Here is a 16,559-nt window from a genome sequence, read left to right on the forward strand (position 1 = left end):
AATATAATTTTAATGTTTATTAAATAAATTATTATTAAATAAAAACGTAAAATTTTTTTCGAAAAAAAAAGAAAAAAATTACGAACTTTAAAATTTTAAAAAATTATTATATTAATTTTAAAATATTATTTTAAATTTTTATATTAGTTTTTATTATAAATATTTAAAAGTTATTTATTTTATTAAAGAATATTTAAAGTTAAAAAAACGTAAATTTAAGTTATTATTTAAAAATAAAATTTTAAACGTAAAAAAAGTTTATTAAATATTAATTTTTTTTTAAATTAATAATTAAAAATTTATAAAATTAAAATTAAACTTATAAAGTTTTTATAAAAGTTTTATTTATAATTAATTTTAAAAATAAAATAAATAAAAAATTTTATTTATATATATATTGTATTTTTTATAAAAAAAGTAATTAAAAGTTTTTCGTATAATAACGTTATTATTTTTTAATTTTTTAATTTTATTTCGTAATAAAGTTAATTATTATAATTTTTATTATCGTTATTATTATTATTACGAAAAAGTTATAAAAATATAAAAAATAATATTTTTAATAAATTTAAAAAACGATGTTATATATTAATAATAATATTTTAAAATAATTAAATTTATATTTAACGTAATTTTTATTAAATAAATATATATTTAATTTTATTAATAATATTATTTTTTTAACGTTTTTTTTTTTTCGTTTTCCGGTAAAAAAAATATAATATAAACCGTTATAACATATATTTAAAAATATAAATTATTAAATAAATTATAAAAATTTTATATTTAAATATAAAATATAAAACTTAATTTAATACGTTTAATATATTTTTAATAAAACTTTAAAATAATTATATAAATAACGATTTTTTAACGTTAATATTAATTATTATTATTATTATTATTTCGTTTAATAAAAAGAAAAAATTAAATTAAATACGTTAAATTAATAAATAATTTTTTTTAAAAATTAAATATTAACCGCGAAAAAAATAATATCGGAAATTTAAATAATAAATAAAAATATAAATAATAATTAATAAAAATTATTTAATTTTTACTTAAATATTATTATATTTATAAATTTTTTTAAATATTATCGTATTTTATATTTAAATAAAATTTATTATTAAAATAAAATATATTTATTTTAAAATAAGTTAAAAATTTAATATAATAAATATTAATTTTTTTTAATTACTTTTTAAAAATTAAATGTTTAAAGTAAAAAATTTTATAACTTTAATATTTAATAATATTTATTTAAAAAAAAATTTTTTAAATATAAATAATTAAATAATTTATTTTTTTTTAAAAAACTTATAATTTTTTTTATAATAAAACGATTAATTTTATTAACGTTAATTTATGTTAAGTTTCGAATAATTATTTAAATATAACGTTAAAATAAAAAAATTAATTAAATAAATAAATTATAAAATTTAAATATTAACGTAAAATTAAAAAATAAAATAAAAAATAAATAATATATAATATATATTTAATAAAAAGTAAAAATAAGTTATATTTTTTTTTAAGTTTAATAAATATTTATTTATATAATTTTCATTTTATTTTTTTTTTATTAATAAACCGTAAAATTTAATAATAAAAATTAACGTTATTTTTTCGTTTTAATTTATTAAATTAAAAATTTTATAAAATAAAAAATATTTTTATTTATAATAAATATATATTTATTTAAATATTTAAAATATTATTATTAAATATTAATAACGTTTTGTAAATTATAAAGTATAATATAAGTTCCATATATACTGCTTATTTATATAGTGTATATTTTAATATATTAATTAAATTGGCGGGTTGGCGGATACGGGCTTATGGTCCACCTTATGAAATTCAACGTTGCAGTCTACGACTTTCCTAAATAGTTAATTTAACTCGTTCGCATTTAATGGCAGACACCCTCCTTAGCGATCATTTTCTAGGATTAGAGAGCTTTATATGTTGAAGCTCTGTACTAGGTAATGTACTAGGTAGGGTCACCAAGTTCCTTGAAATTCCCTCTGTGATTATTTTACCATATCTTCAACCCTTTCCCCTTTACTCAAGTACCCACGTAGTCTAGACCCCAGGTTTTAATATCCGCTTAATCAACATCTCCCTTTTCTTCCATCCCCAACTCACATTAGCCGAGACCCTTGAACCAGCTTAACATCCATGCATATACCTTCTCATCCACGCACCTTGATTTGAGCGCGTCTCCGTCATGGACGCACAATGCCACGTTTTCCCTAATATAGCATCATGGTAATATATACCTGGGTATCTTCCTGTTCGCATTGCAACATCGTCTTGCCCCTCTCCCACTTTCATCGCCCGTCATGGCTTGACCGAGGTAGCCTAGACCTCGCGTAAGCTAACTCGGTAATATAGATTACTTGATTCTATGGTCCTGGAAAAGGTTGACACTGAGGGGTGGCGTGGTATGAAATATCCTCGGACTGGTGAGCTCTTTACTAAGAGGGAAAGCTCTCCGCCCTCCCATAGGATGTAGTCATTCTTATTTCTTTTTCCCGCTATCACGTCCTTCAGGACTCTGATCCCTGAATTAAGAAACGAACAGCTATCGCGCAATTCTTTCCTAGGCACAGTGAAGATCATCGCTACACGAAGAATACAAAAAGAATGAAGCTTCTAATACCTATTTTTCTGGCGCTACTTGGCAGCGCATCGGCAGCCTTGAACGTTACGGGCTCGACATGTACCGTGACACCATTGACGACTGGCGTTAATGGAAAGGAACCAGACGATACTCCCCAGATCCTAGACGCCTTCAAGCAATGTGGAGTGAATGGCAAAGTAATCCTGACCGAGGGATTGTTCCATATCGGACAGGTGATGGATCTTAAGAATCTGCAGAATGTTGACGTAGAGATCCATGGAACAATGCGATGGTCCTCTGATATCCAATACTGGCTGCGCAACAGCATCGGTGTTGAGTACGCGCAGCGGTCGACTGCGTGGCGTATTGGCGGACAGGGCATAAGCATCCGCGGGTTTGGCACGGCGCTCTTCGATGGCCAGGGTCAGCTGTGGTATGATCAGAATAGGAGCGGGAGTAACCAAGCAGGGCGACCGATTAGTCTAACACTCTGGCACGCGAAGGATGTCTTTATTGACGGAATTACATGGACACAAGCCCAGTTCTGGCGTAAGTAACCCATCTCTAATTTCAATTCTGAGTGTTAGATTTAAGAAAATGATGAAGGGCTAATATGGAAATATGCATTTAGACACTTTCGTTGCCTACAGCGAGAATGTCACCATGACAAATCTCGAGATGAATGCAACCTCTAATTCCCAATGGAATACGGTGAATACGGACGGTACCGATACCTGGAACTCGAAGGATGTGTTAATCAGGAATTGGACGGTAACATGTGGTGATGTAAGTATTTTCATGCTTCTTATGCTTTTCTTCACTCTTCCGCCCACCCCTTAATGTCCCATGCAAACCAACAAGCACCAAAAACCTCCACTTCTAACCAACCGTCTAGGACTGTATAGCCATCAAAGGCAACAGCACCAACATCCAAGTGTACGACGTGCACTGCTACGAGTCAGGCTGCGCCACGATCGGATCATTAGGAAACCCGAGCAACGTAGCAGACTACGTCGACAACGTGATCTTCGACAACATAACATGCACGCACAGCTCGAACGCAGCCTGGATCAAGACGTACAGCGGAACAGGCCATGTCAAGAACGTGACGTTCTCCAACATCAAGTCCGAGAACGTGAACCAGCCCATCTACGTCACCTCGTGCATCTACTCCAACAACGGCTGCGATTCGAGCCGTCTCCCTATCTCCGATATCCGCTGGATCAACGTGACCGGGACGTCGCGGTATAACATAGCCGCTGCCATGCATTGTAGCGCCTCGAGCCCATGTTCCGGGTTCAGCTTCGAAAACGTCGAGATCACGCCGCTGGACGGCAAAAGTACGCCCAAGTATCTGTGTAGTAACATCCAAGGCCAGGACGGCTCCGGAATCCCTTGCACGGGGACTTGTCCGGCGGGCTGGCCGCAGCAGCTAAGCGGAAACCGTTAAGTTACCGCAATATCGAAGAACAGCGAAGGGGTTGAGAGGTTAAGAAAGTAGTATGGCGGATGCAGACGAAAATCAGATATCGAAATTGCTGTGACCAGAAAGAAAGATTAAAAAATAAGTGTGTAGTCGTATCCAAGCGTGACCTAACCGTATCTCATTACTCGTCGCCGTGCTTTTTAGTTTCGTTTCGTTTCGTTTCGTTTTGTCCATTACCTCGTCGACGACGTATCCCCATACATAAAAACGCACGTAGTCTCGTACCCAGTCGTACCCGTATATCATACCCGTAGGCGTCCAGTTTATAATCTAATGCAACCGTACCCGCTCCAAACCTGTATAACCCACCCCCCCAACCCCTATTCCCACCTCAACCACTCCCTCCTCGCCCTCTCCACCTCCGCCTCAACCCATGCGGCTCCCAAAACATTCCTATCAAGCCCCACAATCCTCGCATGATACTCCTGCTCCCTAAGCCTGCGCTCCCTGACCTTACTCTCCAAGAACCCCAAATCGCCATGTCTGACCGCAGCCTTGAACACACTCCTCATGCGCTCGGAGTAAAGCTGACACGCCGCCAACGGCATCCTCTGGGGATTCTTGTGAAACGTAGCAGCAAGGGACCCGTTATCGGACTGAATCATCGGCCAGGCGACCTCGCCAAAACACTCCTCGCACACGGTGAAATGCGGCATCGAGCGCATGACATACCACCGTCCATTCCTGACCGGGTTCTCGCGCGCACACTCCGGCACCTCCGTCGACTCGCGCACGCGGTCCGCAAGCGCCTGTACATCCGGTGTACTTTTCGTCAAAAGCGCTTTATCAGCCGCAGCTTCCAGCAAATCAAAGTAAAACAAGAACCTCCTCTCGTTCTCCTGATGCAGCGCACAAACGCCGCGCACCGGCTCCCCCGACGCCTCCGTGGGCACAAACAAGCCCGTGAGATTCGGCAGCAGCACCTCCACGGTCTTCGCGCACGCAAAACACACCGTAAAGCCGTCCACCGTGCCGCCGGCCCTCAAATCCCTCACGGAGAACCAGCTGCGCACAACCTCCCTCCTGCCCGCACACGGCAGGTTTTTCGCCGCGATATTCGCGATATTGCGGAACAACAGCGCGAGATCGGGGCTTCCGTATTTGGAAGTGAGGAAAAAGGCGATGGGGAAGAACCGCGAGGCGCCGAAGTCGCAGACGAGAGGACGGTCGAAGGCGCGGAAGGGCGCGGGAACGAAGTGGTGCGCGAACTCGGTGTTGAGGAAGGTGGCGTCGTAGCACGACGGGCAGATGTGGAAGTTGTCGCACCGCGGGAGTGTGAGCCAGTCGACGTGGCCGGCTGCGGCGGTGCGTCGCGGGCAGCGGTGCGGGTCGGGCAGGTCGCCGGATTGTACGTCGTCGAGGTACCGGCGGTAGGGGGTTGTGGGTTGGGTTGTGCTGATGATGGATCTTAGGGGGCTGGTTTCTATGTGTGGGCGGGGTTGTCGGTGAGGGCTGGATGATAGTGAGGATGTTGAGGAACGTGGGCCTAGTGGGACAGGGCCTGTTCTTGGTGGCGTTCTGGGTGGTGGAGGTGGAAACGTTGTTGATTTGCGGGGGTCGGTGGGAGTTGGACCTGAATTCATAGATGCTGCGGTGGCTGCTGCGACGACGGCTGGGATTGCTACAGAAGCGGAAGTGTTTAACAAGGACTTAGCTGTGGAAGTCCGAGATAATGGTGGCTTGGAACGCTGCTGCTCGCCTCGCGAGAACCTGATTTCTTTCGGAATTGTTGAACTCCGTGGACTGGAAGATGGTGGATCCCTCTGCGATTCCTGTTCATAGATCTGAGAGGTCCTCGGAGATGGAATTGGGGATGACCTACGAGATCTTCGCTTGTCGCTTGATCTCAATTCTGGCGCAGGTTGAAGGAAAGGTTTGGTATCAGATCCTAATGATTCTTGTCGACGGTGAGAATGAACCTCATGTGGCACCTCATCATCGCTTGAATAATAATATTCGCCATGAATCGGATTAGACTTTCGCTTCTCTGTGGAATTGGATACGATCTCAGATCGCGCATAGCTATTTCGGTCTGGTCTAGGAGACCGGGGCTCAGCATATTGACGTGGCTTCTCGTAATCTACTTTCGACGATGCTCTCGCGTGTGGAGGAGAATCCGCAGTTGAGCGTCGTTTATGATGGTTAGGACTCGTTGACTTTGCAGACTGAATAGGTTTCTCTTTATATCTCCTTTCATCGCGAGGGCTCTGCTTCTCATACTGAATATTAGAATGAGATGAGCGATTACGGTGATGAGTGTGAGTAGTTGATCCGCCTTGATAGTATGCTCGGTCCCGTCCTCGACTAGCATGCTCTATTACATCTGGCGATAACGTATTCCCTTCCTGAAGTCGAGAGCTAAGGCGGGGTGAGAAGTAATCATCACCACCCTTGTCGGACCGCGCCGCGGATTTTGGTCTTCTCACCTCATCAGGCGACCGCGGCTCGGACTTAATGTCGGTGACGATAGTAGGCAGATGGTCGAGTTTACTACGACGCTTCTCATGATTTGGTTGTGCATCCCGCTTTTTCTCAGACTCTTCCTCATGATGCGCACGTGCATCATATTTGCGGCCTGTATTTGCCTCATAGGAAGTAAGTTCTGGTTCTGGTTCGGGATCGGGGTTTGGTTCCCTAGATTTGGGTCGCCTCGGCAACCTCTTGGCACCGTGCGAATGATCGTCTGAAGAATCAGACGAGGTCGACACTAAGACGAATCGCCTCTCCGGATTGAATTCGTGTACAGGGAGTAAAATGGGGTATTGTTCAGGATCCCCACGATGAATCGGTTCCTCGCCGGGCGATGCAGGAATCGGAGATCCGTATTCTTTGGCGAGTGAATCGTCTTCGTCCTCAACACTTGGAGGTGGAGGATAATTGCGTAGACGGCTGACGTTACGAGGTAACCTACTCGACGTCACATTCACATAGGAAGATTGACTCGATGTGGTGCTGGACGTTAAACTGCATTATTGTTACATTTCAGCAAAGCCGCTCATCTCCAGCCTATACGGATCTTATTTGACGAGGCTTGGTTCCAAACAAGTTAAAGCTTTTAATCAACTTACACCCTTGAATCTGGGCTCCTAGCCCTGGAATTTGGCCAATAGCCTTGTCGTAGAAAAGCATCGACGTCGACATCAACCATGATGGCGAATGGCGAAATTCGATCGACTTTATTGGAAGCCTACTTCTGGAACATGGCAAGTAGCGTCTGCTGACGGGCAGAAGAAGTGTGGTTGATGGGTAGTATGCAATCTAGACAGCCTACTTCTCTAAAGTCCAGCCTGCTTCGCCAGCCCCGAGGAGATTTCGCCGATCCGGGCTTAGCTCTATCTGGGAGAGTTACAGGATGACGAACAGGAAAGAAAACAAGTTACGAGAGATTAACTGCTGAAAAGTAATAGCTCGTAGACGTTGGTACTGTGTACTAAGTATGTAGGGAGCCGACGATAGACTGTTCGTGAGTGATTAATTTAATTTTTAAAAATTGAAAATTGAAATATGACGGAAGGAAGAGAATAAAGATTATGCTTGAATGTTCGAAAGTAGAATCCTGGAGAGTGTTGGCTTTAGAGCGGTTTAAACGTCAAGTGACCCCAGTGAGGCAGTGTGTCTTAAAAAGGATGACCCCCAAAAGACGCCTCAAGGTCAGTGGCTTCGGACCTTGCCGTGTTTCCCGTTTTCCTTTTTTTTTTCTTATTTTTTTCTTCTCCTCGTCTTAGGTGTTGTGTTGTGCCACTAACCAAGACTGTCTAGTTGATGTACGAAAATAATATAGATTCACATCCAAGTGCCGTGGGCTATATTTCGCCGCGTTGCCTCGATAGCCTTGCTACTGCACCTCGTATGCAGTTTCGCGACAAACCACAAGCCAGGGGTTCTTTTCCAACTTGTCGTCGAGAGGGTTGCAGTCATCCATCGATGTATCTGGTTCAGCTTAGATGAGCTGGTTGGAACCGGTCATCTTTTGCCCCTCACTAATCCTAACCAGGTAGCGTCCATAAACTGCATAAGCTGGAACTGGGCTGGGAACTGGCTGGGAACTGGCTAGGAACTGGCTGGAAACACTGGGAACACTTACTCCGCAGAGATGGAGCTGATCCATATTGGCTTGGCTTTTAGCCTTGAATACATGACCCTTCCATTCCCATGTCCCATGTCCCATTCCCATGTTCCATCTTCTATGTCGTACGTCGTACTGCATACTGTTATGCATATACACCTTCAGAATAATAAGACCCTTCTCGCCCGGCTACACACCTTACTTGCCTGCCTGTTCGCAAACAGGTCAGCTCAAGGTGTGCTTTGCATATCCCACCCATTCTTGACCCGGGCGTCGACCGTGTACGCATACGAACTCGTGGGCAAGAGGCGACAGTTCGTCCATATGCTATCGCCCGAGAGAATTAATATCTCCGCTCGTTACCTCGTCGACTGTTTGTACACCTCAGACGGCCAGAACATGATCGAGGTTAACCAGCGTCGCCTGTTTTCTGCCATAGCTTGTACTCTTAAAAGTTATCGAGTTGCCTTGTCATCTTAGTATATGTGACGCTGTATTTCTCGTCTCTAGACTGTATCTATCACCTTGTTAAACTGAGTGGTTAGCGAGATACAGGCAGATGACAACCTATGAGCCTCAGTTACGGGTTTTACTGTTTGAATGATCACTTACCTTGACTCAACTTTACCTGATCATGGAATCTCGCATGAGAGAAATGGAATTCCCCACATTCATCATGAAATTGACAGCACCCTCCGTGTACGTAAAGCGGTGGTGACAAACTAGGTATAAAAAAAACAAGTTGAATGAGCATCATTACCGAGTAAGGCGACTTGCAGGCCGGCCGCGAAATCAAGTTTAAATGTAGTGAAGATGGAACATGACATACTCGATCATTGCCAATACTTGTCACGTATGTTGTTGATGGAAACTTTTGGGTTGAAAGTTGTGGACGTGTCTCCAGCTTTTTTCGCATTTCTTAGATGTCAGGATGTCTCTCGTTCGCTCGCACCGCTACCTGCTACCTGCTACCTGCGACCTACCTACCACCCTACCACGTTTACACACATAGTATAGGGTCCCTGCGGGTTACCATGCAGCCAATACTCCGACGTCACACCTCATGCGACGAACTTCTTTCTGCAGAAGCGCGAGACAGCGCCCTCTTCTTTCTGTGTCGCTACCCAAAGTTTCACCACGGCGTAATTTTCAAGAGCTAGAGAGCCTCGGATGTAGCGAGGACGCACCATTCGCCGCGACGCACATCCCGACGCATGCAGCTAAATATCGCGATATCGAGATTCCGCTGCGCTGGGACCTCTCATATGCTTCAAATAAAGCGGTAGTTCGCGCAATGAGGTCCACGGTTGCCACACCCTCTCACTCTTCCATCCTTAGAGAGGCAATCAAGTGGGCAGATCAAACCTTTCGGCCGTGATATACCTCGACCGAATGGCGCCACCCTCCCTATCATTCGCGCGAGGCTGTAGATCTAAGTCATACAGCTCCGATCAACTTAAGCCCGCGCCAACTGGGCCGGCTACAGAGGGTGGCTAATCTTGGATGGCCAGCAAAGAGTATTACTGGACCTTGAAGCAGAACTGTCATCGTTCCCCTGAGGATGAATGCGAAGATCAACAGAGCATTAGCTGATATAAGTGTAATCGCACTTTAAATTGACGCCTCGTTTCTCGATGTGGATCTGGCGTAAGTTTTCATTTGTTACCCTTTTCCAAATACTCGAAACAACCGATAGTTACAGCCATCATAGAAAGTTGCTATTGGGCGAACCCCTCGTTTGCCGTTAGTCTCACAAGAGAGCACGGCGAGGAGGCAACAATAAGCGTAGTTTGCTGATAGATGCCGTGAGTCCGTTGGAACTCTCGATGTCCATGTGGAACAATGCGAGAAGTCTCGTCCATCAACGTGGTGGCCCTATCTACACATGAGTCAAACTTGAAGCAGCAGAGGATCAGGAGATGGGTAATAGAGGATATTGCGGTACAACGCCGTATGGACCCAGTCTATTACGAGTCAACCTTGTAAAGACGACAGCGAGAGTCTCGTCTAGTGCTGTGCTACATTGTCAAGTTGCTAGTGTTGCAGCGAAGCAGGCACGCGAGTAAATCACCACGCAAAGTCTTGTGGTGGCAAACAAGACCGCTTTAAGCGCTCCCATAATTGCCATGGACACTACGGTAGAGGAACATAAGTCTCACCCCCAATTCAACTATACCCTGGAAGATATACCTATTGAGTTCGGCTACGATTCCGTAGTCGTTCTTGGCTGGATGGGACAGCTCAGCACTAAGAAGCTGTTGTACTCTCTTATTATATGTCAGATAAGAAAAGCATTAGTATAAATCATCTTCATCAGAAGCAACCTGGCTATCACGACGGCTGTGGTTTCGCTCTATGGTGATAATGATAGGAGACCGAGTTGTCCTTTGCGCAAAGGAGAACCATACATTTCTAGGTCATGTTGCAGAGAAGCTCTCACTAATGCCACATAGGTAGCATGTGCGGAGTCACGGCCGTATACCGAGTTTGATTGGTATTGATACATCATGAACGAGACGCCTTATATTCATAAGCAGGAATTCATTACTATAGGTAGGTAGGTAAGAAAAATGAATACGAGCCCGATCACGATTAGTTCCCGAGAGCAGTAGATCTTAGGGTAGGGAAGCGATGATTGCCTTCGTCCAGATAGTAGCACCGACCTGGTTGGTGAGAGCGAGTGTGCGTGGATACACAGAGGAGCAACAGTCTTTAAGCGTTGTAGGTGATGTAGTCCAAGAAGTTGTAATCATGAAGAAACCGCCAACAAAGATCGCGTGGAAGTCCACAGATCGACAACAAGCCAGAGCTACCTATACAATAACACTCTTGATAAGCTTTCGTATAGATCATAGGTATGCGTATGCCCGGCCCGATAATAGCCACTACACCTGTCCGACCAAGCAACATCATGATGAGGATGACATGGTCCAGTAAGCTATCGATCGCCCAAGGGGTGAATTGAAGAGAGAACTTGTTACCAGTCCGGACCTAAAAACATGGTGCCCCGGCCAGGAAACGGATTCCGTTAGTTTAGTTACCGTGAACCGGGTGCCGAACCCGTGGCAGGTTATCATATGTAGGACAACATTCAACTTTGGGCTTGTTGTAGCAAACGGCACGGTCCGTCACATACGGAGTTTCATTGCACAAGCAAGGCTGATGCCCTATATGTATGGCAATGCCCGAACGGTGTGAATACAGGACCTTGTCTTGGTATCCAAACTTGTTACACTATGGGATAGATGAGTTGTAGGAATAATAGTGAACAATTGTAGAATTCGTGAATAGGGTCTTCGCCCCCGCGCCCCCGTTGCGTATTTCGTGTCATTGCCACCTCCTTTTGAGGTCATATCTAAAGGATATGTAATCTTTAGAAATCAAACCTTAGATAACTCATTGCAGGCGGTTGTTAAAATTGGGACTATGAGATATTGTGACACGAGCCAATAAACCAACAACACTAGGTGCGTAATGTGTGTTATAGATTGTAGAGTAAATGTCGCCAATCGGAAAATTGTGACTGTATTGTGATATTGAAGCTTCACTTTGGTTGTTGCTGGATGGACTAACCATCTGACTTTGATGGTGGCAGTGTAGATAGCATCGAAGTTGGAACCTCACGCTTGTGATGGTGATTAGGTACTTATAAGACTTTGTTATACAAAATACTCGCAATATATATCCTTAATAAGGAACTATGTTGATCGCCGACAATCATGAGTCACCCTTCATCTATAGTGTCGGTGACGATAAGTGTAAGACCACTACTCTGCAAGGGGTGATGACGACACAATAAGCTAACGCCGGAATACTAACGACCCGCCTGACACTTAGTCGGTTTATCACTCGCTGTTCGTCACGCGTCGTCTATTATCTGGGGCTGTCAAACGTGATCGAAGTACGATCTAGTCAAATACGAAGAACTACTATACTTGATCGACTACTAAATGAGGCTAGTATACCTTCCTACTCACCTAGGTATCTAGCTGTGCTACATCCAAGCTTTCCGAGACCTTTCGTAGTGAAGGCTGATTTTGGCCAGGAGAACCAAAGTGGGATCTCAAACTACTTACTAAGCACATAAATCACCAAGCAAATCAAGACCATGTATTCTTTAAATGTGTTATTGTATTGTATCAAAGTAGTAAGGGCATCCTAACACTCATCTTGAGTGCCGGAGCCCCGTTTCTGTAACAAAAAGCGGGTATTGGTGATAGAAAACGATGCTCGAAGGACGAAAAAAAGTAAAAAAAGAGCACCGTAGGTATGGATGTGTGGATGTGAGTGTAGGTATGAGTGGGTGTGAGTGTGTCAAAGGATGAGACCTAAGATGCAGGAACCTCCTGCCAAAGTAAAAGCCATTGAACACCGGGCCTGGTATGTTACCAATCCGAACCCTACCCCTTTTTCCGGGTCGCTCAAACGGGATACTCCTTCCCCTTTTCCCCGACGATCCAAAAACCAGCCCGTGGACTCCTCAACGCAGCCTTTTTCGAGATCAAAAGTCGGTCGTTACGGGCCGTAAAGATGTTCCTAATTCCTCTTAAATAGCCGTTTCGTACCGCCGACTTTACCCATCTCGCCGAACTTCGTGTCAAGTCGTTGCTCCGGAGGAGGTACCCGATCGCCACTAGCTATCCGTACCTTTTCCTTCACACTCTCTATCCAAGCCCGGCTCTCGTCGCTCATGTCAACCTTCCTTCCTTTCGGTCCGGCCAATCCGAGAGAGCTGTCTTCCTCGTCCCAATCCACACGCGACGACGACCGTGACCTAGCCGATGTCTGAGAAGATGGTGAGTCAGCCCCCTGCTCAATAGAAAACGGTGTCTTTGGACGTTTTGTTCCCCCTTCTTCACCCAGACTCTTCCTAGTTTTCCGGACCATGAGGGGGGTGCTGGGAGATTCCATCGCCGAGCCAGGTCGACTAGACGGGCTCGATCCTAAGCCACTTGGAACAGTAGGCAGGTCTCGGATATCCACCTTCCCTTCTCCTTTAGAACGCGAGCTATGATGTACTGCGTACTCCCGCAGGTATTCGCCCAAGTCAGCCCATCCACCGCCTATTCGAACCATCACTCTCTCGCCCTTTTCTCCAACGCAGCGGATAAGCAATTTAAGCGGAGGTTCGCCTGTAGAACGTGATAAATGATAGACCCTGATTCCTTGGCTGCTCTTTGTCTTTGCCCGCGAATCTCTCGCTGGCGCTAACATGAAGGAGGGGGTTCCACTGCGAGAAAATGAAGTACCGGAGCGCGCAGATAAACTCGAGTTGCTACGACGCGCAAAGTCCGAGGCTCTGGATTTAGGTCGGGAGGGGAGCTGAAGATCTGGTGGATTCAGATTAACACCAGGTGTCCTCTTGATCCGGATCTTAGCCGGGATAGACTCGAGGATATCACTGATTTGCTGGTGGAGGTGCTCATCTTCACTAATAGAGCTGACCGTACTCATGCGGCTTGGGCTACCGGCTTGGCTTTCATACTCGAACGAAGCATCTGCATCGAAGACCTCGGGAGGCTCAAGGGGGCTCCGAGGTGGACTGCTGCCTAACTCTAAATTTGGGTCTGGCAACGAAGCTATCTCGGGAACATCCTTAAATGTGACAGATGTAGATCGAGCCTTGTAGCGCAAAGGCGGTGAGCTAGGTGGACTGATATTGTCGCTTGAGAATGGCTCGTCGGGATCCGCTAAACGCGGCAGATCTGGCTCCATAGACCCCTCTCTAAAAAGGACACTGTCTGAATTGCCGAGAAAGCTGTTGGAAGTGCCATGTATGACGGTGGAAGCAATAGATTGGTTGCTGGTTCTATGACTCACAAAACGGGCAGGAGGCAATTCAAGTTCTTCTCCTTCCCCTTCTTCGTCTACCGGCTCCAGCACCGAAGGCTCCAATATTGAAGATTCGAGCTCATCAACATAAACAGGCTCCCTCTCGGCAGTTTCCTCTCTTCTCTTAAGCTCTAGGGGAGGACTGCGTATGATATTCCGGTCGACTTCACCTAAAACGGGACTGGTCCTAGGACTTTCAGATGTCTGCCTACTCTCCGATTTGTCGTGCGTCTGCACACGCGACTGCTTAGACGGTCGAGATAAACGCGGGAAATCGGATAGCACGGTAATTGATTTGGAAATTGTCTTTTTAACAGCCACAGGCCGTTTCTCACTAGCACCATCATAGTTGAAGGGGTTTTGAGCCTTGGCTCTTGGGTTAGTATCACGTTGGTGCGCTGCGACGGTGCTCGGGTCGACAACTTGTGAGGTCGACGCCGGGGTGTCCTTCCTCGGTCCATTAGCTAGGAACTTCACCGCAGTGGGTTTGGAAGATGCGGCAGGTCTTCCTTTCGGGAGCTCAGGGCTATTGTCCATATCTTCAGTACGTCTCGGTTCTGTGGGGGGGTTGGACGGCGTCGGAGGTGAGGCAAATTGATCAAAGTCAGATGGCTCTGGCGAATCCTTGGTTGGGCTCGGACCTTCGACATGAATCTGTGGTCGTGGGGTTTCCGGCTCCGTTCGGATAGATACATCCTTAGATGATACTTCAAGTTGATCGTTCCTCTCTCCCGCTAGAACTTTGCGCTCCGCAGTTGTTTCCCATATCGCGTAACCTCGCTCAATTTGTTCCATCTTATCAAGCCACTCGTCAGGCAGAGTATCCATCGAACCCTCTAGTGAGTCGAGCATATAGTCTAAGGCTCGGCCAGGTTTCGTTACTTTCTGTTGTATGACGCGTTTTATGATATCAAACTCTTTTCTAGAAAGGTTAGACGAATTGTCGCGTCCAGTTGCGCGTGTGGGGCTAGACTCGGGCGATTCGATCGCGTTCCAGCCAGAACGCAACGCGACCTCTGCATCTGCAATCATGACCATCAGAGACGGAACTTTTCGCAAGATAAGGAATCGCGTAGTCCACGTGTTTAGTAATCTTGTCAATCTCGACAAGTTAGGCAAAGCCTGAACGGTGATGGCGGTAACAACCGCGGTCAAATCTTCCATTTTCGCAAACATGGAAGTGGACATGACAGAGCAACCGCCATCGGAGAAAGCTGGGCTGCTAGGTCGCGAAAGCGGTAGGATATGGTTGTGTAGAACTTGGCTCTTGATCTCCTCCAGATCTAGATCGTCTAACTCTTGTTGTATCTTTTCGACTCGTTTCTCGTAACGGTCCACGTCGGCAACGCGTAAGCTGCCAAGGTAATCGGTATCGTAGGGAAGGTTGGATTCGGTCGACTTGCCGCTGCCACCTCCTCGCTGCTCTGGCTCGAAAAGCTTCCTTTTCTTAGCAGGAGGCATCTCAAAGCCGGTAGCGCCATTACTCCGATGCCAAGTCCAGTTGGAGAGCTCTTCGAGCCAGTCGCGTATCTTTTTCGAAGCGATTGCGGTTCGCATCGCAAAGGCCTGCTCGGAGGCCGAGGCTTTATCCATACATGCTTTCAAAGCTCCGGTAGGAGATCGGAGAGCATCGACAGCGGCATTGGGTGAAAGTTGGGAAAGTAAGTCGTCGCCTAAACGTTGTTGGTGGCGAGACGGCGACTGCGAACTTGTGCGGAGATAGGATCGTCGAACGGCGCTCCGGGAGCCGATAGGCGTCGACACGCGTTGTTGGTCGGCCATGGTTAATTGCTATATTGGTTAGTATCCGGGAATGTGTCTGGTACAGCTTTCTGAGCAGGCATTTCCAGCTCAGATGTGACCTGTCGACACGGGTAGATGAGATGGTAGGCTTTTTTTTTTTAGATTCGGTCCTCCATAACCGGGGGCGACGATTTGGTTTGTCGATCTGAAACTCTCATCTCCTCTCGCTTTCTCTCTCCTCCTAATTGACACCTGAGCACCTTCTTACGAGTTCGTCCTTCCAACTTGAGACAAAGCAGGGGCGATGTCCGGCAAGTCGTCGCGATTCTGGAAAACGCGGGAGGTCGTTCAAAGAAGGGTCTCAGTTTCTCCGGTTACCTGCAGCTGTCGGGAACCTGGGAACCTTGGAAAAACAGCGAAGGTGGATATAGGTGGGTTGAGATCAATCTAGTGTTTGGCTGATCAGTCTTGGTGACGTGTGTGACAGTGTGGATAATGATATGCGACGTGTATTGCGCTGAGTGTTCCCTTTTCCGTTTATTTTTATCAAAGAGCGACAAGTTACCAAGTAACGTACATTGGTTTTTTGGAGAACAAGAAAATCAAAGAATTATGAAAGTAACAGGTTCATAGAAGAACACAAAATAGGCTCATGAGAAGAGCACGGCCGCAGCCGAATAGAAAGGGACAAAAGGAGAAAAGAATGAAAGAATTAGCTATCTAATGCCGTCGTGGGGAAGTTGAAAGATGAATACGAAAATAGAAGTGACGAGCCGTGGATGACAACAACACGCCGTCTCTGT

The 16,559-nt window shown here is 44.9% G+C and overlaps 3 protein-coding genes across 3 annotated transcripts; 1 reads left to right on the forward strand and 2 right to left on the reverse strand.

Annotated features, from left to right (window-relative positions):
- Positions 1-2,652: 2,652 nt before the first annotated feature.
- Positions 2,653-4,079, forward strand: GGS22DRAFT_179721 (glycoside hydrolase family 28 protein; the record flags this gene model as incomplete). The annotated part of the gene is made up of 3 exons (XM_047963705.1): positions 2,653-3,178; positions 3,261-3,415; positions 3,525-4,079. The coding sequence occupies 3 exons, from the start codon at positions 2,653-2,655 to the stop codon at positions 4,077-4,079; spliced, it is 1,236 nt and encodes a 411-aa protein (XP_047818952.1).
- A 356-nt stretch (positions 4,080-4,435) lies between these two features.
- GGS22DRAFT_200176 (uncharacterized protein) lies at positions 4,436-7,677 on the reverse strand (the record flags this gene model as incomplete). Its single annotated transcript, XM_047966403.1, has 2 exons — positions 7,184-7,677; positions 4,436-7,079 (listed from the first exon to the last, which is right to left on the reverse strand). Exons 1-2 carry the CDS (start codon positions 7,261-7,263, stop codon positions 4,436-4,438), a joined length of 2,724 nt encoding a protein of 907 aa, XP_047818953.1. The 5' UTR covers positions 7,264-7,677.
- A 4,617-nt stretch (positions 7,678-12,294) lies between these two features.
- GGS22DRAFT_162815 (uncharacterized protein) lies at positions 12,295-16,516 on the reverse strand. Its single transcript, XM_047961271.1, has one exon. The coding sequence runs from the start codon at positions 15,793-15,795 to the stop codon at positions 12,718-12,720; it is 3,078 nt and encodes a 1,025-aa protein (XP_047818954.1). The 5' UTR covers positions 15,796-16,516; the 3' UTR covers positions 12,295-12,717.
- Between the last annotated feature and the right edge of the window lie 43 nt (positions 16,517-16,559).

The sequence above is a fragment of the Annulohypoxylon maeteangense genome (assembly GCF_022496945.1).
Source record: "Annulohypoxylon maeteangense strain CBS 123835 unplaced genomic scaffold GGS22scaffold_8, whole genome shotgun sequence".
Taxonomy (NCBI): Eukaryota; Fungi; Ascomycota; class Sordariomycetes; order Xylariales; family Hypoxylaceae; genus Annulohypoxylon; species Annulohypoxylon maeteangense.